The 25,000-nt window shown below is 47.5% G+C and overlaps 3 protein-coding genes across 6 annotated transcripts in view; 1 reads left to right on the top strand and 2 right to left on the bottom strand.

The window, feature by feature from the left end:
* Nucleotides 1–4,191, bottom strand: part of LOC121305872 — a 21,324-nt gene extending 17,133 nt beyond the window's left edge. Inside the window, exons 1-2 of the mRNA XM_041237526.1 lie at nucleotides 3,419–4,191; nucleotides 1,361–1,891 (exon numbers count right to left, since the gene is read on the bottom strand). Of these exons, the coding sequence (XP_041093460.1) occupies nucleotides 1,361–1,891; nucleotides 3,419–3,887 (1,000 nt within the window). The 5' untranslated portion in view covers nucleotides 3,888–4,191. The remainder of the gene's footprint in view (nucleotides 1–1,360; nucleotides 1,892–3,418) is intronic.
* Nucleotides 4,192–5,547: 1,356 nt separating this feature from the next.
* On the bottom strand, nucleotides 5,548–10,920 carry LOC121305985. The gene is made up of 5 exons (XM_041237711.1): nucleotides 10,838–10,920; nucleotides 8,225–8,386; nucleotides 7,584–7,749; nucleotides 6,786–6,862; nucleotides 5,548–6,298 (listed from the first exon to the last, which is right to left on the bottom strand). Exons 1-5 carry the CDS (start codon nucleotides 10,917–10,919, stop codon nucleotides 6,159–6,161), a joined length of 627 nt encoding a protein of 208 aa, XP_041093645.1. The 5' UTR covers nucleotide 10,920; the 3' UTR covers nucleotides 5,548–6,158.
* A 13,062-nt stretch (nucleotides 10,921–23,982) lies between these two features.
* The window catches only part of LOC121305925, a 6,739-nt gene continuing 5,721 nt past the window's right edge, over nucleotides 23,983–25,000 (top strand). For 3 of the 4 annotated variants that reach the window (XM_041237587.1, XM_041237585.1, XM_041237586.1), the window contains exon 1: nucleotides 23,985–24,293. The gene's annotated coding sequence lies outside the window, so the exon portion shown is untranslated. Of the gene's footprint in view, nucleotides 24,294–25,000 lie in introns of all 4 variants that reach the window. The other variant, XM_041237588.1, reaches the window with a different exon arrangement.

The following is a 25,000-nucleotide window of genomic DNA, read 5'->3' as shown; positions in this document are numbered from 1 at the left end:
AGCACCGGGCCGGGCCAGGCCGCGCTCAGGATCACGGGCAGGGTTATGATCCACTGAGAAATCGACCCGGTCTCCTCCGGGCAGCAAATCAAAGATTTATTTTTAAACTCAGCTGTGCTGCCCCCACCCCCCCTTACTGGATGCACTCGGGAGCCCCATTTTGTAGTTTCTTTAGACAATGTTAAACAAAAGATCTAAATTCTGTTCACATTTATATATATAATTCTAGAGGGTCTTGTGGGTCCTCAGGTGTTGAAGGTGTCCGGTGAGATGCCTGAACAGCTTCGGAGTGGTCTTGTGGGTCCTCAGGTGTTGAAGGTGTCCGGTGAGATGCCTGAAGCTCTTCCCGCAGAGCGTGCACGGGTAGGGTTTCTTTCCCATGTGAATGTGCTGGTGGACAGCGAGCGCCCGGGCCTGGCCGAAGCACTGCCCGCGCTCGGGGGTTTTGTAACTGCTCCGCGGCGCACTCAAACCGCCTTCAATTGCAGCTCTGGAGAAAAGACTCGCATCGCCTAGACTTCTACCATTGAAGCAATTTCAAATCAACAAACCAGACAAAGAGAACAGAGATCTCTTTACTTAACATCATGGACTCAAAGAAAACTACAAAATGACATCACAAGAGTCTACCGGAAGGAAGCCATAATTGTAGTTTTTGTTAGATTTCAAAACCCATATGGAGAAAACTACAAAGCGCTGGTGTGCGATTCAATATGTTAACAAGGGAACATTATTCAGCAGCTTTCACTGGACTCTGAAGCTGAGGGAGTTCATTCTATATAGAGGGGGTGCAATTCAATATGTTAACAAGGGAACATTATTCAGCAGCTTTCACTGGACTCTATGAAGCTGAGGGAGTTCATTCTATATAGAGGGGGTGCAATTCAATATGTTAACAAGGGAACATTATTCAGCAGCTTTCACTGATTCAACACACTTGGCTCTCTTCTCATCGGAGACACAGTTCAGATCAAGGTGAGGTCAGAGCTCTATCTAGTCCCAGTCACGTATTCCTGACAGTTGGAGAAACGACCCTTCCTGATAGAGACCCCTCAGGCCCGCATACATGAGAGGCGTGGTCTTAATGACTCAACTATCAGACCCACCCCCCCGTCACTGCTCTGACATTTTCAGCAAGATTCCCCCCCCCCCCAAACAAAACTTAAATCAGTTACCACACTGTTAGAAATAAAGCAGCAATTAGTTACAAATAACTGAACAACTCAATCAGACTGCTTGTAATCAGATTACACACACTCAGATTACTTTTGTAATCAGGATCACTTTTGTAATCAGATTACACACGCTCAGATTACTTTTGTAATCAGACTACACACGCTCAGATTACATACAGTTCAGCACAGCGTTGCCGCGGCCAGGTGCAGTTGCTGGTGGTGTCTCAGGCTGGATAAGTACTTGAAGCTCCTGCCGCAGTCCTCGCAGGCATAGGGCTTCTCCCCCGTGTGAATGCGCTGGTGGTTCTTTAGCGAGCCCAGCCGGCCGAAGCTCTTGCCGCAGTGCGCGCAGCTGTAGGGCTTCTCCCCCGTGTGGATGCGCTGGTGGTCTCGCAGCGTGCCCACCAGCCCGAATCTCTTGCCGCAGTGCAGGCAGGGGTAGGGCCTCTCCCCCGTGTGCGTGCGGGCGTGCTTCTTCAGGGTCTCTGCCAGGCGGAAGCTCTTCCCACACTGGGCGCAGCGGTGCGCCTTCTCCCCCGAGTGAACCAGGAGGTGCTTCTTCAGCGAGCTCAGAGCCTGGAAGGGCTTGCCGCAGTCGGGGCAGACGTACAGCTGTGAGAGAGACTCCGGCCGGGCCTCCAGCTCCTCCTCTTTCACGCAGGCCCCGCCCCCCGCCGGTCCTCCCTCCTCGGGGTGCAGAGGCTTCCGGTCCGCACCTGTGGGTCAGAAGACAGAACCAAAGCTGTTAGAAAAAGGTCACCGCGGGCCGGCACTTCATCCTCGGATCAACACACCCTAAGAGCTTTCAAAAAAAGACAAATTCACAGCCCCAGGCTGGCTGTCGTCAAGACCACTGCCGTCTTGAGCGGTGTTTTTTTTTTTTTTTTTTTTAATAAGGATTTAAGCTTTCGTGTTAAACGTGTTTACATGGGCAACCCTTTCCGGTCTCAGCTGTTCTGAAAGCACGTCACGGACCGGGGGGAGGACAGCAAACCCCGAGAAGGGACCGGGGGGAGGATTCCGGGTTCCAGCGAGAGAAACATCAGCTGGGCTGGACCGTTACTGCCCAAGGATTCGAGTTCTTAAAACACTACCTGGGCTCTGCAGTCTCGTTTACTAAAACCCCTTTGTTTTTCTCCCTAAAGAGGTTCCTTTTTTGAATCGCTTTCCGTTCGCGGTCAAAGGAGTCGAACCCGCGAACCAACGCTTGAAGCACAGAAGGCAGGAGCCAGGAGACGCAGAGCGTGGAGACGAAGTGAGGAGACAGAGGGAAGAGACATGTCTTCACACACAGAGACGGGGGGGGCTGCCCAGTCATGCTGTTGAGGCAGATTCGCTGGGATTTCGAGGCGTCCTCCGATCCCCCGAGCCAGTCGCCTCTTCGCAGACAGGGATGGGCGCCCCCCTCTGGAGGTCAAGGGTTTACATCATTAATCTAACATGAAATACTACTGGACTACAGTTATGGCTTCCTTCCGGTAGACCTTTGTGATGTCATTTTGTAGTCTTCTTTGATTCCACCATGTTAAACAAAGAGATATCAATTCTGTTCATCAACTTTATTGTTTTAAAATTGCCTCAATGCTAAAAGTACCTCTCTGTGCTTTACAATGCTTCCCTATGCTTTACCAGACCTCTCTGTGCTTTACAATGCTTCCCTGTGCTTTACCAGACCTCTCTGTGCTTTACAATGCTTCCCTGTGCTTTACCAGACCTCTCTGTGCTTTACAATGCTTCCCTGTGCTTTACCAGACCTCTCCTTTACTGCTTGTGCTTTACATCTTTAGCAATGCCTTCCTCCTGTGCTTTAAAAGACCTCTCTGTGCAGAGTAACCTCTCTGCTTTACAATGCTTCCCTGTGCTTTACCAGACCTCTCTGTGCTTTACAATGCTTCCCTGTGCTTTACCAGACCTCTCTGTGCTTTACAATGCTTCCCTGTGCTTTACCAGACCTCTCTGTGCTTTACAATGCTTCCCTATGCTTTACCAGACCTCTCTGTTTACAACCATGCTTTACCACCAGACCTCTCTGTGTGCTTTACAATGCTTTCCCTGTGCTTTACAGACCTCTCTGTGCTTTACAATGCTTCCCTGTGCTTTACCAGACCTCTCTGTGCTTTACAATGCTTCCCTGTGCTTTACCAGACCTCTCTGCGCTTTGCACAACAGAGTAATCACGAAGCGCTGTATACTCACGAATAAGACACATCAAAGTATAAAATACTGAACAGTAAAACCGGTACCGTTAACTCCTTCTTCCCACTCCGGCTCCCACGAATCCTCCAAGCGCTGAAACGCCTCTGCCGGTAAGAGGGGGTTGGGATCGTCCGGGATCGGCGGCGGCTGAGCCGGGCTCGGATCGCAATCCCGTTGCCTAGCCAGCACCGGGAGAACCGGAGCGCTCTCTCCGCCCGGTAAGCGGAAAGCGAGGCTTTCCTGCGTGGGTGCGCCGCGGCGGTAGTTGGCGGCGATCGTGGACTGCGCGATCACGTCCTGCAGGGTCTCCATGCATCCTCTCACGGCTCTCAGCTCCCGCTCGGACATTTCCAGCCTCAGCCGCAGTTTTTCGTTCTCCTTGTCTTTCTCGGCAAACCTGCCCCCCACGCTTTTGGCGATCTCCCGCAGGACGGTGTCCACGGCCGCTTTCACGGCGTGCTCCACGGCAGAGGCGAGCTCGCCGTGGAAGAGCGACGCGGACACGCTGACGTCCATCTTCTGCACGGAACACGAGTGGAAATTTTCACGCGTCCCGGGTGTTTTTAATGCAATACCCCGTGGGGAGCGCACACAAGCCTCTACTTGAAACAGTGCACTGATCTCGTGTTATTATTATTTTGGTTTAAAAAAACAAAAACAAATATCTTTTTTTATTTCGCCACGCGTGCAGAATTCTGCAGAATGAGTCCACGGATTTTAATTCCAAATTAACAAATCAAAATGCGTTACGGGTTATTACAGAGACAGATTGTGTGTGTATTTCCACGCACAGGGTAGTTCCTGTTTCCCTTTCAGGACTCGGTGGCAAGTCGCAGTTTGTAATCTGAATGCTGCCCCCTCCCGGGTCACCTCCACTATCCGTGTTATAGAAACTGTACTGAACTCAAAACCAAACTGCAGGGGTTCCCAAACCCGGTCCCGGGGGACCCCCTGCTGGGGCTGCTGGTTTCCATTCCAACCCGGCTCTCAATCACTGAACCAGACCCTTCACTGAACTGATCTTGTGCTTCATTAGGACTTGCTTCCAGCTCTTAAACAGTTTGCATATTTCAAGTTAGCTGCAACATTTGATAAGTAACTTGAACTGTAACTATTTAAGAGCTGGAAACAAGGCAGAAAGTCTAATGAAGCACATGATCAGATCACTGAAGGGTCTGCTTCAGTGATTGAGAGCTGGGTTGGCATGGAAACCCGCAGCCACAGCAGGGGGGTCCCCCAGGACCGGGTTTGGGAAGCCCCTGGCGTAAAATTATTGAACTCTCTTATTATGTTCAGAATTTAGTTGTGTTTTGGGTCATGTTGACCCGATGCAATTTCAAACAGCCTTGAATTGATTAGCTGTTTTTTATTTGCAAAGGTTTGGCTCTTTTCTGCTCTTTCAGTCCAGGAGCTGCGATAAAACTTCTCTGACTGCCAGCCTGGGTTCTCATTCTGGTGTGTCTTTACCAGGGAGATGCTGTTGCGATACTGACAGAGAAAACGAGACTCTGCCTTGCAGATTATATATTGTTTAGGAAATTCTAGTCATATTTCAGAAAAATAATAATATCTCCAGACAGGTGCAGCCATTTCCAGAAATAATAATACAGATATTATAATAATAATAATAAAGTAACAAATTGAAGAAGTGTGTTTTATTCCTGCACGCAAATCTACATAGATAAACGCCAGGGGGTCACAGTGACCCGAAACATCTCATTTGCATGCATGACCTGTTCTGAAAAAAATAAATATCTCAAAGGTTCTGTTTTCTGTGTATAAGTTCATGACCCCCCAACTTAGGAAAAGCCATCAAATATTATACAGAAACAAAAAAAAAAAAAAACTAGCATTTAAGCTGATTGGAAACTAGAGTCGGGTCAGATAGACCCCGAAACCTGACAGGAGGGTCAATACAGCAAAATACAAATATTCAAATGATCTGCTTTGTAAATATATAAAATAAGGTGCAATACCACAGTGAGCCGCTAGTGCACTAGAGCAGAATCCTGGAGCTAAACCTGACCAGCGATTTTGCAAGAAACGGTCAAAATCTGGACATATATAATTTGTTATAGTTTGCAGCACTGGGGAAGTTACTTTTTAAAAGTAATCTGTCCCAGTTACAGTAACGCACTATTTGTAAATAAACCAGTCACAAACAGTTATCGGGCACAGTACAGCAGCACCAGTAAATCTTTATTTAAATCACAGATAAACACATGGACAGTCTATATTCAGTGGCATCCGAAAATTAATTAAGCAGAGTTTAGTTTTGGAACATTCTCCCCTGGACTGAATTACCCTGCAGATTTATTGATAGAGAGGTGGATAGATAATTTGGTGAATGTTCACCGGCTCTTTATCGCCACCTTGTGGGCGACTCTTGAATAGCATCAGATTTTTTTTAAAATTTTTAATTTTTTTTTTTAAACGTTCCCTCTCGATGTTTCACGATGTTTGAATCATTGTGCGTGGTTTAGTCTCCTTCACGAAGTCTGACTTTATTATAGACTGGAGTCGAGGCTTTGGAAACGTGTTCCAAGAAGAAGTCTCGATGTGAGTTTTTTTTTTTTCTTTTGTTTGACAGCTTGATTGGGATTGTGTTCAATTTTTAAAAAGCCATTATTAACACAAAACAGTCCACAGATATCTACGTGTTCTCTATTGCAGATTCTCCCGCAGACTTAATTACAGCTCGCATACAGGGTGAAGCATGCAGTACAGGGTGGAGGGTTGACAGTAATAAATCGGACTACAAAACAGAGACTTGTGGGATGGCCAGCCTCACTTGTGAGCCTTCACCAAGGTGACGGGCAGAGCGACAAGCAGCAGGCACATAGCAACGCTGAGGATCACAGTGATCACCACCATCCCCCCCGAGCGACCGAAGGGCTTGTTCAGGGAGCGATGATCTTCCGGCTCTCCTGAAAGAAACACAGATCGAGAGGAGCTTACAGGCAGGGGTGCGATGACGTGTTTTGGTTCTGGATTGTAAAGGCGAGGGAAGGACGGCGAAGATTAACTGCACCGCGGAAGGTTTTAAAAAGCTAAAAATCGATCTTTAATTCAACGAATAGAAGTCTTTAGTGTGAATTCAGTGACTCACGACTAGAAGTCTCTCTCAGTGTCTTCAGTGTGAATTCAGTGACTCACGACTAGTGGCTCTTTTTTTGTCGTGCCTGCCGTCCTTGATTCAACCCATTTATCATTTTTTATAACACTTTATTCATTCTTCTGATGAGCTTTGTTTTCTAAAAATAAATCTGTAAAAATATATTGATTCTAATAACAGATCTGAAAGCAGGGGTCACATTAATAAATATATTATGCCTCCCTGCTCCTGGCACATCAGACTCAATGACAGGATCGCATGCTAAAACATCCTGTTAACTAAGAAAAGGAAAAATATACCTTTAGTTTGAAGAGGCTCGGACCAGTTTGTTGCCGCTACGAGTTCCCGTCCGTCACTGTACAAAGCGTAGCGTACCCTAAAACACACACAAGCGAGCGCTGAGCATGGACCAGCCAGCGCCGAGCCCAGCCCGGCCAGCGGCCAGCGCCGAGCCCAGCCTGGCCTGGCCAGCGGCGCTGGATTCAAACGGCCTGCCTTCACATCCCTTCTGCTGTCTGAAGAGGCGTCAAAACTGTTTTGCGTGGCTCTGTGTGGTGCTTCACAATCGAGTTTATTTTTATAAGAGCCTTTGGAGTTTGTCTGGAGAAATGCATCAGAATCTGAGGGGGTGGGGGGGTGGGGGTGAGGAGGCTCCGTCTGTCTCTCTCTGTTTCTCTCTCTGTCTGTGTGTCTCTGTCTGTCTCTGTCTGTCTGTCTGTCTGTCTGTCTCTCATTTATTGTTCAGATATGTCTTGTGAAGTGCTCGTCAGATTGTGACGAACCTCGCTCAGCACCTTCCTCAGCTCACAGGTTTCACGAGTTTGTTCAGTTTTAGTGTTTGTGAAGGTGCAGATCTAAAACATGCAGAGGGGGCTGGTTGATCTGAATGGGAGGAGGCAGTGTGTCTGGCAGCCAGGATTCTCCAGACCAGCGTAAAACCAGGTGAGTCTATTCAATTCTGTTCTCTTAGAAAATGAACAGTGAAGGTCATTTACAACTGTCACAATATTCCTCTGCAGAGTCCCCGCCCATAATCCCGCCCCAACACCCCATAGCCCCACCCTATACTCATAGCCATGCCCCACAGCCCCTCTCACCAGTATTTGCTGTCTGGCAGAACCTGCACCACACAGCTGTCGTCGAAGCAGTTAAGATCTGGACCCACTTGGTAGGCAAACACTTGCACGTTTTGGGGTTCAAAAATAAGGGGGTCACAGTTCGGAACGGAGAAGCGAGTGGGCATCTTGTAGGTTGAGTTGTCGCCTGATAAAAAATTTAAAAAGATATGTTCTTTAATATGCTTTACCAGACCTCTCTGTGCTTTACAATGCTTCCCTGTGCTTTACCAGACCTCTCTGTGCTTTACAATGCTTCCCTGTGCTTTACCAGACCTCTCTGTGCTTTACAATGCTTCCCTATGCTTTACCAGACCTCTCTGTGCTTTACAATGCTTCCCTCTGTGCTTTACCAGACCTCTCTGTGCTTTACAATGCTTCCCTATGCTTTACCAGACCTCTCTGTGCTTTACAATGCTTCCCTATGCTTTACCAGACCTCTCTGTGCTTTACAATGCTTCCCTGTGCTTTACCAGACCTCTCTGTGCTTTGCAATGCTTCCCTATGCTTTACCAGACCTCTCTGTGCTTTACAATGCTCCCCTATGCTTCTATGCAGTAGGAGTCAGATTCCCCTCCCTGTATAGTATAAACTCATTCTTAAATCACATTCTGGGTTCTTACCTTCTCTCCTGACCTCCACTTGAATGGAGGCCGTCTCCCGATTGGCCAGTGTTTGATCGACAGCTTCTCCCAGCCACTCCTCAAACAGGCAGAAGGCGGGCTTTAGCCAGAGGAAAGTGCTGTGGCGCGACCAGTCGCCGAACGCCAACGTGATTGGGTGATCTGCACAGGACAGGGCGCAGATTTACTGAACCAGCACTGGTGGGGCAACATGACCCCGTTCAGCAGCCAGAGAACTACAGAACAACCCCCCCCCCCCCCGTTCAGCAGCCAGTGAACTACAGAAACCACCCCCCCCCCCCCCCCCCGTTCATCAGCCGTGAACTACAGAACAACCCCCCCCCCCCCCCCGTTCAGCAGCCAGTGAACTACAGAACAACCCCCCCCCCCCCCCCGTTCAAGCAGACACTACAGAACAACCCCCCCCCCCCCCGTTCAGCAGCCAGTGAACTACAGAACAACCCCCCCCCCCCCCCCCAGTCGTTCAGCAGCCAGTGAATACAGAACAACCCCCCCCCCCGTTCAGCAGCCAGAGAACTACAGAACAACCCCCCCCCCCGTTCAGCAGCCAGAGAACTAACAGAACCCCCCCCCCCCCCGTTCAGCAGCCAGAGAACTACAGAACACCCCCCCCCCCCCCCGCGTTCAGTTGTCCTTGTTGAACTACAGTGGCAACCCCCCCCCCCCCGTTCATAGTGCCAGTGAACTACAGACAACCCCCCCCCCCCGTTCAGCAGCCAGTGAAACTACAGAACAACCCCCCCCCCCCCGTTCAGCAGCCAGTGAACTACAGAACAACCCCCCCCCCCCCGTTCAGCAGCCAGTGAACTACAGAACAAGTCCCCCCCCCCCGTTCAGCAGCTTGTTCAGGCCTGAACTACAGAACAACCCCCCCCCCCGTTCAGCGGTCGTTTGTGTCTTTTGAACTACAGAACAACCCCCCCCCCCCTTCATGTCTTGTAGGATGAACTACAGAACAAACCCCCCCCCCCGTTCAGCAGCCAGTGAACTACAGAACAACCCCCCCCCCCCCCCCCCCCGTTCAGCAGCCAGTGAACTACAGAACAACCCCCCCCCCCCCCGTTCAGCAGCCAGAGAACTACAGAACAACCCCCCCCCCCGTTCAGCAGCCAGAGAACTACAGAACAACCCCCCCCCCCCAGCAGCCAGAGAACTACAGAACCCCCCCCCCCCGTTCAGCAGCCGTGACTACAGAAGAACAGAACAACCCCCCCCCCCCCGTTTTTCAGTGTGACCCCTAACCCCTAACCCTGGTCACCTCGCTATAAAAAAGATATTGCTGCTCTAGAAAGAGTGCAAAGAAGAGCGACCAGAATTATTCCGGGCTTAAAAGGCATGTCATATGCAGACAGGCTAAAAGAATTGAATCTGTTCAGTCTTGAACAAAGAAGACTACGTGGCGACCTAATTCAAGCATTCAAAATTCTAAAAGGTATTGACAGTGTCGACCCAAGGGACTTTTTCAGCCTGAAAAAAGAAACAAGGACCAGGGGTCACAAATGGAGATTAGATAAAGGGGCATTCAGAACAGAAAATAGGAGACACTTTTTTACACAGAGAATTGTGAGGGTCTGGAATCAACTCCCCAGTAATGTTGTTGAAGCTGAAACCCTGGGATCCTTCAAGAAGCTGCTTGATGAGATTTTGGGATCAATAAGCTACTAACAACCAAACGAGCAAGATGGGCCGAATGGCCTCCTCTCGTTTGTAAACTTTCTTATGTTCTCCAAGTTCAATGTTCTTAACTACAGAACAACCCCCCCCCCCGTTGCAGCCAGTGAACTACAGAACACACCCCCCCCCCCTTCATGCCCAGGTGTACAGAACACCCCCCCCCCCCGTTGAACTACAGAACACCCCCCCCCCCCCCCCCGTTCAGCAGCCAGTGAACTACAGAACACCCCCCCCCCCCCCCGTTCAGCAGCCTTTGAACTACAGAACAACACCCCCCCCCCCTTCAGCAGCCAGTGAACTACAGAACACCCCGCCCCCCCCCGTTCAGCACCAGAGAACTACCCCCCCCCCCCCCCCCCCCCCCCAGTCCGGCGCTCTCTGTAACGTCAGCCGAGCACACTGCAGTGCAACAGGAGCCTAATTCCCAGCGCTGAGAGAATTGCTTTTAAAGGCAGTGATGAATGCAGCTCTCTATCAAGCAGGGCGCCGTCTCTAAGCAGCGCACGGTCTCGGTTTAATGCAGAGGTCCAACGCGTTGCTGGAAACACGTTTGTGCTTTTTCTTCTTAAAAAAAATAAAATAAAAAAAACAGTGTCTCACGGGTTTTACCGCGTGTGGCTGCGTGTTAAGAGTCTGTTTTAAATTGAATTGCGCGGTCTTGAAGCGGTCAATTAAAATTTAGACAATCGCCAAACGTACCCATTTTTAGATCCCGTGGTTTGATTTAATTCATACCCACAACAAACCAAAAGTGGATAAATGCGCACACTGTGTGTGTGTGTGTGTGTGTGATTATACAGACACACACGCACATGTGGTTATAAGTTTCATGACAGTAAATTATTTTATCTGTCTATAACAGTAAGGAAAGTTTCCGTCCAATCTTGTCAGCGTGACGTACCCCAGCCCCCGACTCACCGACAACGACTTCACAGAGAGCTGGCAAAAAAGCTGGGAAAACTAAACCCAAGATCAGCGTCAGTCCCACCGAGAGAGCCATCTTCAATGAACCTTGAGCTTAGAAAACAAACGACGTCTCTCTCTCTCTCTCAACCCTGCTTTGAACACGAAGCGCGTCAGTGAAACAGAGGGTCAAGGCACTTTCCTTAAATTTATCAATTAGTTCAAACCAGGACCGTCAATTACCGTAAATAACGGCGAAGAAGGGTACGCGAGGTGAATCAAATGACGTAACGCACACTTGGTCAAACGTGGAAACCCCCCCCCCCCCTCTTTTCCCATGGTTGACGTTTTTTAAAGTATGCTTTACCAGACCTCTCTGTGCTTTACAATGCCTCCCTGTGCTTTGCAATGCTTCCCTGTGCTTTACCAGACCTCTCTGTGTTTACAATGCTTCCCTGTGCTTTACCAGCCCTCTCTGTGCTTTACAATGCTTCCCTGTGCTTTACCAGACCTCTCTGTGCTTTACAATGCCTCTCTGTGCTTTACAATGCTTCCCTGTGCTTTACCAGACCTCTCTGTGCTTTACAATGCTTCCCTATGCTTTACCAGACCTCTCTGTGCTTTACAATGCTTCCCTATGCTTTACCAGACCTCTCTGTGCTTTACAATGCTTCCCTGTGCTTTACCAGACCTCTCTGTGCTTTACAATGCTTCCCTATGCTTTACCAGACCTCTCTGTGCTTTACAATGCCTCCCTGTGCTTTACAATGCTTCCCTGTGCTTTACCAGACCTCTCTGTGCTTTACAATGCTTCCCTATGCTTTACCAGTCCTCTCTGTGCTTTACAATGCTTCCCTGTGCTTTACCAGACCTCTCTGTGCTTTACAATGCTTCCCTATGCTTTACCAGACCTCTCTGTGCTTTACAATGCTTCCCTGTGCTTTACCAGACCTCTCTGTGCTTTACAATGCTTCCCTATGCTTTACCAGACCTCTCTGTGCTTTACAATGCTTCCCTATGCTTTACCAGACCTCTCTGTGCTTTACAATGCTTCCCTATGCTTTACCAGACCTCTCTGTGCTTTACAACGCTCCCCTATGCTTCACCATGTTGTATGCTTTATTACATTCCGCTGTGTTTTATAATGGTCCCCACTCTCTCTCTCTCTCTCTCTCTCTCTCTCTCTCTCTCTCTCTCTCTCTCTCTCTCTCTGAAACACAAAAAAAGTTTTTCCGCGCACAGTAGCAGTTGGAAAAGCTCTTGTGATTGGATCTCCCTGCTCTGAACTCCGCGGTTCGGGTCTCCAGCTCTCTTGTGATTGGATCTCCTTGCTCTGGTCTCTGCGGTTCGGGTCTCCAGCTCTCTTGTGATTGGATCTCCCTGCTCTGAACTCCGCGGTTCGGGTCTCCAGCTCTCTTGTGATTGGATCTCCCTGCTCTGAACTCCGCGGTTCGGGTCTCCAGCTCTCTTGTGATTGGATCTCCCTGCTCCGGTCTCTGCGGTTCGGGTCTCCAGCTCTCTTGTGATTGGATCTCCCTGCTCTGAACTCCGCGGTTCGGGTCTCCAGCTCTCTTGTGATTGGATCTCCCTGCTCTGAACTCCGCGGTTCGGGTCTCCAGCTCTCTTGTGATTGGATCTCCCTGCTCTGAACTCCGCGGTTCGGGTCTCCAGCTCTCTTGTGATTGGATCTCCCTGCTCCGGTCTCTGCGGTTCGGGTCTCCAGCGCTCTTGTGATTGGATCTCCCTGCTCTGAACTCCGCGGTTCGGGTCTCCAGCGCTCTTGGGAATGGATTGATTGCCCGGGAGCGCAGGGCCACTCGAGTGCTGTTGCGACTCATTCGAGAGAGCCGGTGACTCATTTCAATACGCACCTCCACTCGGCAGCGCCCATTAGCACCCTGCGGCTAAAAATACCAATTAACCACGCTGTTGTGCGAAGTGCACTTAGAGAGACATTACCACTGTCCCGCGGAGACGCGCTGCGCCGTGTGCCGCATTTCAAACAAGGGGGATAGATTATTATTTTTGGTTATGTCGCTTGGTTTTTGTTTTTGGTATAATTTAACCCCGCTGTGTAAAAAAAAAAAAAAAAAAACACGAATCATTGAAATATATAAACACTGTGCTGCTATCGCTTTCTTTTAGCATCACCATAATGGACGCGTTAATCTTTGAAACAGCGCTGTCTGTTTAATTATCGTTATTATGTTGTATCTATGAGATATTCCTGCTGCCTGCTGTAATGGCATTGATTCAGACACCACCGGTCATTATATATATATACACACAGTTAATTGAAGAAGCTAAGAGGCAATTAACTAATTTAAAACCTGCAGATTCTGCGTCAACGGCTGCGTTCACGGAGATGGTCCTGCGCAGAGTCTGACCAATTCAGCTAGAGAGCTGCCCGGGTCTCATTAGCGAGCCCCTGCTAATTACACCCAGAGGGAATACGCGCTTTCATACTGCAGCCCACAGCCGGAGTTATCTCAGAGATGGGACAAAAAGGATAGAGGGAAATTATAATGACCTTCAATCTCTATTAGCCCCCCTCCCCCCGACAAAGGCTCTCCGGTGAGATCAGGACTCGGTACCAGCAGTGGCCAAAACGCCTTGCCTCCTTGAATGAACAAATTCATTCCTTCCTCACGTCGAAAGAAACCCGCTGACTATATCGAAGCAACACGTTGACACGCTGAATGAAAAACCCGCTCTGTATAGTTTCCCTTGAACTTAAGGAATTTGGAGAAAAAATAATAATAATAAAAATGCGACATTTCGAAACATGAAATACGACTGGACTGCTATTACTGTTAATGGTATTGTAGCTTCTTTGATTACACGATTATGTTAAATAAAATATCTAAATTATGTTCATATATAACTTTTGGGCACGTCTCTCTCTCTCTCTCTCTCTCTCTCTCTCTCTCTCTCTCTCTCTCTCTATAGAGCGCCTCTGAACATCGAGTACGGATCTATGCCACTCTCTCCGGCTATCAGAACATTGTTTTGTTTTTTTCTCCGTCAATTAGAGATAATTACAGTCGCTAAGAGGACTCGTTATCTAGTTAAAAGGGATCAACCAGGCATGCTAACGCTGGCGTAAAAGATGAAACAGCCCCGACATAAAAGCCTTTTATCAGCCTCTCATCTCCTCTACTCCCCATAACTGCAGGAGAGCGAGAAGTGGTATGCTAATTTTAATCCCCCCCCCCTCCCCCTCTAAAATTGATATAAAAACCTCAGGACGCTCCCGACTTCCACCCAGCAAGCAAACCACCGCCAAACAGAAGACGCAACAAAAGTTATTTTTCACAACTTTTATACGGGTTGAGAAAAGGCTTCGAATCGCATTTATGCGTTTCCACGTTTCGTAGGTTTTTAGCTATTCAAAAAAAAAAAAAAAAAAGTTATTCTGGTTATTTATTTATTTATTTGTTTATTTTCAAATTTTAGTTTTGTAGGGACATCTTGAAGGTCGAGGTGAGTCTCCTAATTTCTGTCTGTCTTGTTTTGAGAAGGGGTATAGAGTCGAGGGGCTCTGGAGAATCGGTGGAATTGATTAGCTGTTTTTATTTGCAAAGGTTTGACTCTTTTCTGCTCTTTTAGTCCAAGAGCTGCGATAAAACTTCTTTGGCTGCCAGCCTGGGAGCTCCTCATTCTGGAGTGTCTTTACCAGGGAGATGCTGTTGCGATACTGACAGGGAAAACGAGACTCTGCCTTGCAGATTATATATTGTTTGTTTATAAATATCTCCAGACAGGTGCAGCCATTTCCAGAAATAATAATACAGATATTATAATAATAATAAAGTAACAAATTGAAGAAGTGTGTTTTATTCCTGCACACAAATCTACATAGATAAACGCCAAGGGGTCACAGTGACCCGAAACATCTCATTTTTACGCATGACCTGTTCTGAAAAAAATAAACATCTCAAAGGTTCTGTTTTCTGTGTATAAGTTCATGAACCCCAACTTAGGAAAAGCCATCAAATCATTATACAGAAAATAAAAAATCAAAATAGCATTTAAGCTGATTGGAAACTAGAATCGGGTCAGATAGACCCCGAAACCTAACAGGAGGGATAACTAGAATATATAACGATTGTATTAATCTGGCGTGAACGCACGCTGCCTGTGTGCGCTGCATCCCAGGGACAATGGCTTTGTTATCTTGGCGACAGCTAGATGATAAAGTTATAAAACGTGTTTGTAGTGTACCTCTTCACTCTATATGGGAATGGAACCACGTCAATATTTATTGCGACAAAGTTCCATCGTTTTTCATCATTTCCGCTAAGGGCGCTAAAAAGCGTTTATGAAATAAAACGACTTTTAAAGTAACTCAGGGTTAGGGTTAGGGTTTGAGATTAGGGTTAGGGGGTAGATTTAGGGGTTAGGAGATCTGGTATTCCTATGGGATGGTTTCTGCTCCCATTGAATCGATTGATCTCGGTCAGATCGGCTGATTTTGCGGTGGGTAAGAAAGGGAGATAGGAGTAAATTCATTCTTCTTCTAGACAATGTGGTGAAGTTATAAAAAAGGCTAACAAGATGCTCGGATTCATTGTGAAAAGTGTTGAATTTAAATCAAGGAAAGTAGTGTTAAAACTGTACAATGCACTAGTAAGACCTCCTCTTGAATATTGTGTGCAGTTCTGGTCACCTCGCTATAAAAAAGATATTGCTGCTCTAGAAAGAGTGCAAAGAAGAGCGACCAGAATTATTCCGGGCTTAAAAGGCATGTCATATGCAGACAGGCTAAAAGAATTGAATCTGTTCAGTCTTGAACAAAGAAGACTACGTGGCGACCTAATTCAAGCATTCAAAATTCTAAAAGGTATTGACAGTGTCGACCCAAGGGACTTTTTCAGCCTGAAAAAAGAAACAAGGACCAGGGGTCACAAATGGAGATTAGACAAAGGGGCATTCAGAACAGAAAATAGGAGGCACTTTTTTACACAGAAAATCGTGAGGGTCTGGAATCAACTCCCCAGTAATGTTGTTGAAGCTGACACCCTGGGATCCTTCAAGAAGCTGCTTGATGAGATTCTGGGATCAATAAGCTGCTAACAACCAAACGAGCAAGATGGGCCGAATGGCCTCCTCTCGTTTTTTTCAGTAGAATAAGTACAATCAATAATCAATAATCAATTCTGGAAGCGATCGGCAAAAACAAACGCAACAACCGGTCGGCGTTATCGTCGTGATGTTAGAATAGAGCGCTGCCTACCGCACGGAAAATGCACAGCTCTTAGGATAACCATTAAACTATATATATATATATATATATATATATATATATATATATATATATATATATATATAATTTGAAATATATATATATACTTAATTTATAATATAAACTTTTGATTATATGATATAGCTCCAACATTATTTGAAATGAGATCGCCAGGCTTACGAGGTTCTGAATAAGGATACTTTGATTAGGAAGAAGATCCCTCGCAAACCGTATCTTTACAATTTCAGATAACCCGGTGTGCTGCTGCTCATCAGTCACAGAACTAATTATTTTATTTTTTCCTTTTTAATTGCGTAAGAAACTCGGTACACCGACCGTAGCCTGCCGGTTCAGACGGGCGGTCCCTTGCTTCAGGAGATAAAGCAATCTGCAGCAATAGCGCGTTCTAACGCGTCCAGCAAAATAATACCGCGCCGCGTAACACACGGCGCCACAATTCGCTATTGACGATACTTAAGTACAGCTGCAGCCAAAACTTTTGCATCATAAATAATTTTAAATATATAAATATGTAAAAGTGTATTTTTTTTTTTCGCAACATTTATAAATCTGGGGGAAAAAAAAAAAAATGTTGTGGGGAAAAAAAAACATCTCCCGCATTTCCCGTGGTTTTTGTCTTTCAGATGCAGCATACCAGAACTCTGCTCTGCCTCTCTCTGATTCTCTGCGGTCTGGTTTCCGAATCGCTCGGCCTGACATTTAATGTAAGTTTCTTTGCGTTTTGAAACACGGCACATTTACTGAAGCATCCGGTTGCGTCTGCAGCCGTGATTTTTCTCATGCGGGTGAAACCAAACGACTAGAACTGAACATCTAAACTGGCCAATGAGCGATTGCCTAATTTAGATCGCCGATTGCTGAGCGGAAATTGAAATTCTCACAGCCTGAGGTGTTTTCATGCAGGCAGGTAGATAAAGAAACGGCACCCCCTCTATATAGAATGAATTCCCTCAGCTTCATAGAGTCCAGTGAAAGCTGCTGAATAATGTTCCCTTGTTAACATATTGAATTGCACCCCCTCTATATAGAATGAACTCCCTCAGCTTCATAGAGTCCAGTGAAAGCTGCTGAATAATGTTCCCTTGTTATCATATTGAATTGCACCCCCTCTATATAGAATGAACTCCCTCAGCTTCATAGAGTCCAGTGAAAGCTGCTGAATAATGTTCCCTTGCTTCATAGAGTCCAGTGAAAGCTTGAATAATGTTCCCATATTGAATTGCACCCCCTCTATATAGAATGAACTCCCTCAGCTTCATAGAGTCCAGTGAAAGCTGCTGAATAATGTTCCCTTGTTAACATATTGAATTGCACCCCCTCTATATAGAATGAACTCCCTCAGCTTCACAGAGTCCAGTGAAAGCTGCTGAATCTATCTGTGTCTATCTGCAATGACGCGTTGGCAATGCAGCAGCGCACCCGCTGAGGATCCGGTGAGGCGGTGCCGAGGTCGGGCGAGTTCCCCCTCTCTAACCCTCACCAGTGTGTCTAACCCTTCCGTCACAGCCGCGCTGTCTGTTTCTTCATTGCAGGGGAAAGACAAACGAGGCTGGACTCTGAACAGCGCTGGATATCTCCTCGGCCCTCGTAAGTAGAAGCTCAGGCGTCGTGTTTATTTTGTTGTTGCTGTTTCCGGGGACGCTGTGGAGAACAGCAGCCCGCTGGTGCGACTTGTAAGCCGGTAAAAGAGCGGGTCGTTCGTTTAACGCCTATTGTGTGTTACATTGGCAAAGGAGGGGGTCCAGTGGTTAAAGAAACAGGCTTGTAACCAGGAGGTTGAAATCCAGGCTCACTCACTGTGCGTGCGTGCTTGCGTGCGTCTTTAACAAGCAGGATTATCCTTCTGTACAGAGGGTGATGCAAAATTGTTAGCCAGAACTGTAGGCACTTCAAGTTATTATCAGCGCAATTGATATATTTCTATTAAAAGTCTCTAATTGCTGTGTAATGTCATGGGAGTTATTTAGTAAATGCATGTGTGCTACAACATCAGTACAATGTTATTATGCATACTTGCAATGCATTTAACGATAATAATAATAATAATAATAATAATAATAATAATAATAATAACAATAACTAGAAGTGATATTTGCACATGCAGGATGTCCGCACTTCGATTTTTAGTCTAATTTCCCAGCCCCTGGTTAGTACTGATCACTGCCTAGCGATGATTTATTCAAATGAGAGAGGGAGAGGGAGAGGGAGAGACACTTCTCTATATCCATCTGTCTGTCTGCCTGTTTTGGTTCCCCTCTCTCATCTTTCCCCCTGTCCAATTTCGCTGTCTCTAATTATTCTGCCCACTGTTCTTACAACCTCTTCCCCCTCCTTTCTTGGTTCCAATTCTCTCCTCTCCTCACTCGCAACCTCTCCTCCTGTCTATGCCTCTCCCCATTCCTCCCCTCCTCCCTCCCCTCTTCATTTCTCACTCTTTCTCACCCCTTGTCATCATTCTCACCTCTCTCTTCACTCCTCTCTCTCTCTCTCCCTCTCTCTCCCTCTATCTCTCTCAGACGTTTTTATTCAAGCTTGTGTCTCTCTTTTCCCCAAAGGGAGATTCTCCTCTGTCCGGCGAGGGAGTGGATTTAAACCCCTGTCTCTCCTCAGAGCCCTCCTAACAGATTCATCCTCAGGTGCCTTTTGGTCACTGGTGTAGTTTCTAGGTGATGCAAAACTTTTGGCCATAGCTGTAGTCCCGGGCAGGGTGCAATCTCTGATTAAACTCTGAGAAAGAACTACATTTCCCAGTTTGCACAGCAGTTGAGTTGCAAATTCACTTCCGTTCGGCTTTAAAATCACATCAGTTAAACGCTGTTGAGGGGAACTTCATTGTAAAGGGGAGGGACCAAATACTGCTGCCTGAGTAAAAGTGCAACCCTAACCCTCTCCGTCTCTCTCCCTATCCCTCTCCTCTCTCTCCGTCTCTCTCCCTCTCCCTCTCCTCTCCTCTCTCTCCCTCTCCGTCTCTCTCCCTATCCCTCTCCTCTCTCCCTCTCCGTCTCTCTCCCTCTCCGTCTCTCTCCCTAACCCTCTCCTCTCCTCTCTCTCCCCCTATCCCTCTCCTCTCTCCCTCTCCGTCTCTCTCCCTATACATTTCCTCTCCTCTCTCTCCCCCTATACCCCTCCTCTCTTCTCCCTCTCCGTCTCTCTCCCTATACCTCTCTTCTCCCTCTCCTCGTCTCTCTCCCTCTCCTCGTCTTTCTCTCCCTATACCTCCTCTCTTTCTTCTCCCTCTCCTCTCTTTCTCTCTATCCTTCTCTCTCTCCCCTGTCTCTTCCTCTCGCAGATGCTCATCGGACCCTCAATGATAAAGGTGGTCTTGCAGGAAAGCGCGCAGCCATGGAAGAAAGTTACAAGAAAGCTGAGGATGTTTACAGTAAGAGAACGATGGCCTACCCTTCCCTGTCTGTCTGTCTGCCACTGTGCTAAAATATTATAAAGCACTGATACAGAAGTAGCTAGAACTACAGCTTCCAGCATGCCACAGCACCTGTGGCAATGGCAAAGGATGCTGGGAGCTGTAGTTCTTTATTGCTGTGAACCATTACAGCATCAGCTGGAACTACAGCTCCCAGCATGCCTCAGTAGCTGTGACAATGGTGAAGGGTGCTGAGAGGTGTAGTTCTTTATTGCTGCGAACTGTTACAATACTAGTTGGAACTACAGCTCCCAGCATGCCTCAGTAGCTGTGACAATGGTGAAGGATGCTGGGAGCTGTAGTTCTTTATTGCTGTGAACTGTTACAGCATTCGCTGGAACTACAGCTTAACAGATTCTAAAAAGTCTCCTGAGTTTTACCACGCGTGTGGCTCTGGGTTCTTTTTTGAGGGCAGATGAAATCAAACCACTGGGACTGAAAATCTAGGAAAACTGTCAAGCAGATTAGCGACTGTCTAATTTCAACGGACGACTTGAATCGCCCGCGATTCGTTTAGAAACGCGAAGAGGAAAAGGAGGAACACTTCGCCGCAAGTGATAAAACGCTTGAGACTCTGAGAAGCTGTTTGGTGGATCGAGATCCTGTTATTACACGACAGAGACTGGCAGAATCATCTGTGCTTCCTGACCACGGCGTTGTGGCTCCAGTTAGTGCTGTAACGCCATTAAGAACTACAGCTCCCAGCGGCCTTCGCCATTGCTGCAGGTGAGGAGGGATGCTGGGAAGTGTAGTTCTTGGATGAGGAATACGTGCGCTGTGTGGCTGATTCTCGCTCACTGAGAGTCCTGTCTCTGTTTGTCTCCTCAGCTCCCAGCATGCAGCCGATAGATGAGACTGTACTGGATTTCATGTCCTACCTTCGACTGAAAGGTAACAGCAAAGCCTTCAGAGCTGCGACACCAAACCCTGTGCAGCTACTAACCCCAACCCTAACCCTAAACCCAAACCCTAACCCCAACCCCAACCCTGTGCCCCCATCTACAGCTCTGGACACAAGTCTAACAACACCTAGAATTGTAGGATATGATATCGCAAAAGTGTACCAGAAGCCATAATAATAGCAGTACAGTTACAAAGCGATGTGGAATTCAATATGTTAACAAGGGAACATTATTCAGCAGCTTTCACTGGACTCTATGAAGCTGAGGGAGTTCATTCTATATAGAGGGGATGCAATTCAATATGTTAACAAGGGAACATTATTCAGCAGCTTTCACTGGACTCTATGAAGCTGAGGGAGTTCATTCTATATAGAGGGGGTGCAATTCAATATGATAACAAGGGAACATTATTCAGCAGCTTTCACTGGACTCTATGAAGCTGAGGGAGTTCATTCTATATAGAGGGGGTGCAATTCAATATGTTAACAAGGGAACATTATTCAGCAGCTTTCACTGGACTCTATGAAGCTGAGGGAGTTCATTCTATATAGAGGGGGTGCAATTCAATATGAGAACAAGGGAACATTATTCAGCAGCTTTCACTGGACTCTATGAAGCTGAGGGAGTTCATTCTATATAGAGGGGGTGCAATTCAATATGTGAACAAGGGAACATTATTCAGCAGCTTTCATTCCACTTGATGACTCTATAGGGCGATGCAAAACTTTTGTATGGAATAATTAATAATATTATTATTATTATTATTATTTATGCATTAATCTTAATAAAACTTGGACAATCTGATCGTGTCAGAAGACTCAACCTGACCTAGACTCAGTCGCCCCTCTCTTAAGGCGTGCACCCCCCCCCCCCCTCCCCCCCACCCAGGATAGATTGTCCCCCTAGTCACAAACAGACAGATAAACAAACCCAGGATTAGAATTTAGATTACCATCGAGAGCCCAGACCCTTACTGGGAAAAAAAAGCATGTCTTTAAATGTTTAGATAATTGCTGTTTAAAATTTGCCTTTAGCTATATTTTGACCCGTGTAGTTCAGTCCCAACCCCGCCAGCAGGGGGCAGCAAACGTGTATGGGGATAGCTTAATAACCAAGACGAGTCTCCAAAATGTAGTTCACACCTCGGAACCTCAGAGTCACGATCGGGAAACAAGCGATCGCTCGCCAGTAGACACCCGCCTGGTTATTAGGGAACGTTTTAGTGTTTTTATTTTTTTTAATATTTTATTTTTATTTTATTTTTTTAAAAACAAACAAAGAAACACAGGTTTGTTTTTTTCCACAAGCCAGAGGCGGCTGAATGAAGAAGCAAGCTGTACGCATGGGTCACGTTTTAAAATGAAATAAAAGGAAGCACCACGTTCACCCAGCTATCCTGGATGTTAAAATCTCTGTGTGTGTGTTTTATTGCTTCAGTTATGATTTTAATAGCTCCTGAGCATCGCACAATGCACCCCCCCACCGTCCCCCTCCGGAGAGCTCCTGAGCATCGCAGTGATCAGAGGGAGCGGACACAATGCACCCCCCCAGTCCCCCTCCGGAGAGCTCCTGAGCATCGCAGTGATCAGAGGGAGCGGACACAATGCACCCCCCCACCGTCCCCCTCCGGAGAGCTCCTGAGCATCGCAGTGATCAGAGGGAGCGGACACAATGCACCCCCCCACCGTCCCCCTCCGGAGAGCTCCTGAGCATCGCAGTGATCAGAGGGAGCGGACACAATGCACCCCCCCACCGTCCCCCTCCGGAGAGCTCCTGAGCATCGCAGTGATCGGAGGGAGCGGACACAATGCACCCCCCCACCGTCCCCCTCCGGAGAGCTCCTGAGCATCGCAGTGATCGGAGGGAGCGGACACAATGCACCCCCCCACCGTCCCCCTCCGGAGAGCTCCTGAGCATCGCAGTGATCGGAGGGAGCGGACACAATGCACCCCCCCACCGTCCCCCTCCGGAGAGCTCCTGAGCATGACACAATGCACCCCCCACCGTCCCCCTCCGGAGAGCTCCTGAGCATCGCAGTGATCAGAGGGAGCGGACACAATGCACCCCCCCACCGTCCCCCTCCGGAGAGCTCCTGAGCATCGCAGTGATCGGAGGGAGCGGACACAATGCACCCCCCCACCGTCCCCCTCCGGAGAGCTCCTGAGCATCGCAGTGATCGGAGGGAGCGGACACAATGCACCCCCCCACCGTCCCCCTCCGGAGAGCTCCTGAGCATCGCAGTGATCAGAGGGAGCGGACACAATGCACCCCCCCACCGTCCCCCTCCGGAGAGCTCCTGAGCATCGCAGTGATCAGAGGGAGCGGACACAATGCACCCCCCCACCGTCCCCCTCCGGAGAGCTCCTGAGCATCGCAGTGATCGGAGGGAGCGGACACAATGCACCCCCCCACCGTCCCCCTCCGGAGAGCTCCTGAGCATCGCAGTGATCAGAGGGAGCAGACACAATGCACCCCCCCACCGTCCCCCTCCGGAGAGCTCCTGAGCATCGCAGTGATCGGAGGGAGCGGACACAATGCACCCCCCCACCGTCCCCCTCCGGAGAGCTCCTGAGCATCGCAGTGATCAGAGGGAGCGGACACAATGCACCCCCCCACCGTCCCCCTCCGGAGAGCTCCTGAGCATCGCAGTGATCAGAGGGAGCGGACACAATGCACCCCCCCACCGTCCCCCTCCGGAGAGCTCCTGAGCATCGCAGTGATCAGAGGGAGCGGACACAATGCACCCCCCGCCGCCCCCTTGCAGGAAACACGTTGAGTTGACAGGCACGACTGACAGACGCGTTTGGCAAGAACCATGAACTGCTTTCGACTTATGAAGCTGCGTGTTAATTAGCTAAATAAGGAAACATGGTTGTTTTCAAATTAGTTTCATTTTGTTTTTAAAGGCAGAGCTGTTTTGCGGTTATTGATCTGCTATCATTGGGCTCGTGGTATTAATTCATAATTGTCATTATTAAAGTCGGTGTTAAGGGGGGACACAGCCAGGTACGGGGGGGGGGCATTTCACCCACCATCGCCTCAGAAACACAAAACAAGCAAAGAATGATCATTTAATGCTACAGATTTCGGAAAGACACAGCGGTGGCCAAAACGCTTTGCATCGCTTAGAATTTTTGGATTGGGGAATAATAATAATAACAACAATAATAATAATAATAATAATAATAATAATAATAATGCAATAATAATAATAATAATAATAATAATAATAATAATAATTAGATATTTTATTTTAACATCATAATAGTAGTTTAATCATTTAATGAAACTACAAAATGACGTCACAAAAGTCTACTGGAAGCCATAATAGTAGTCCAGTAGCATTTCCTGATAGGGTATAACACTAAGATTATGACCCTAGAAATTATTATTATTATTATTATTATTATTATTATTATTATTATTATTATTATATGAACATATGCTAAATCTTTGGAGAAAGACTTTAAAAGTCTCAGCGACGAACGGGTTAAATGGGAGAAGGCAGGAGGAGGAGGCGGTGATTTTTGGGGACGTCCTTCAGCTTAGGATTGGTTGGTTCTGACAGCAATGACGCGTGTGGCGTCCATAGGTCTCTGTGTCGTTTTGCAATGCGGGTGTGAGCAATAGAGATTCTTTGGCCAGCAGCCTCTGTATTGTGGATTGCCCTAAATGCTGCACGAATGCGCTTGGAAAGCAATTCCCTGCGAGCGGCAGGTGGCACACCCGGGTGACGCGACGCTGTGGGCGCAGGGACGAACCCGTGGCACCCCGCTGGCTGCTTAAATTATTTGTGAGCGAGCAAGACGGTATTTTTTAGGGCGCTAGACCCCCAGGGGGAGCGGCGGTCTGCGGATTCTCTCCGTGAATACAGTTCTGCAGGTATGTGCTGTCGTGTTGTTTTCCCTGCGTGCTGTTCTCGAGTAGCCTATATAGAGGGGGTGCAATTCAATATGAGAACAAGGGAACATTATTCAGCAGCTTTCACTGGACTCTATGAAGCTGAGGGAGTTCATTCTATATAGAGGGGGTGCAATTCAATATGTTAACAAAGGAACATTATTCAGCAGCTTTCACTGGACTCTATGAAGCTGAGGGAGTTCATTCTATATAGAGGGGGTGCAATTCAATATTAACAAGGGAAATTATCAGCAGCTTTCACTGGACTCTATGAAGCTGAGGGGTTCATTCTATATAGAGGGGGTGCAATTCAATATGAGAACAAGGGAACATTATTCAGCAGCTTTCACTGGACTCTATGAAGCTGAGGGAGTTCATTCTATATAGAGGGGGTGCAATTCAATATGATAACAAGGGAACATTATTCAGCAGCTTTCACTGGACTCTATGAAGCTGAGGGAGTTCATTCTATATAGAGGGGGTGCAATTCAATATGTTAACAAGGGAACATTATTCAGCAGCTTTCACTGGACTCTATGAAGCTGAGGGAGTTCATTCTATATAGGGGGTGCAATTCAATATGTTAACAAGGGAACATTATTCAGCAGCTTTCACTGGACTCTATGAAGCTGAGGGAGTTCATTCTATATAGAGGGGGTGCAATTCAATATGATAACAAGGGAACATTA

The sequence above is a fragment of the Polyodon spathula genome, chromosome 45 (assembly GCF_017654505.1).
Source record: "Polyodon spathula isolate WHYD16114869_AA chromosome 45, ASM1765450v1, whole genome shotgun sequence".
Lineage (NCBI taxonomy): Eukaryota > Metazoa > Chordata > Actinopteri > Acipenseriformes > Polyodontidae > Polyodon > Polyodon spathula.
The sequence above is the reverse complement of the archived record's forward strand: the minus strand, read 5'-3'. Positions and strand labels throughout refer to the sequence as shown.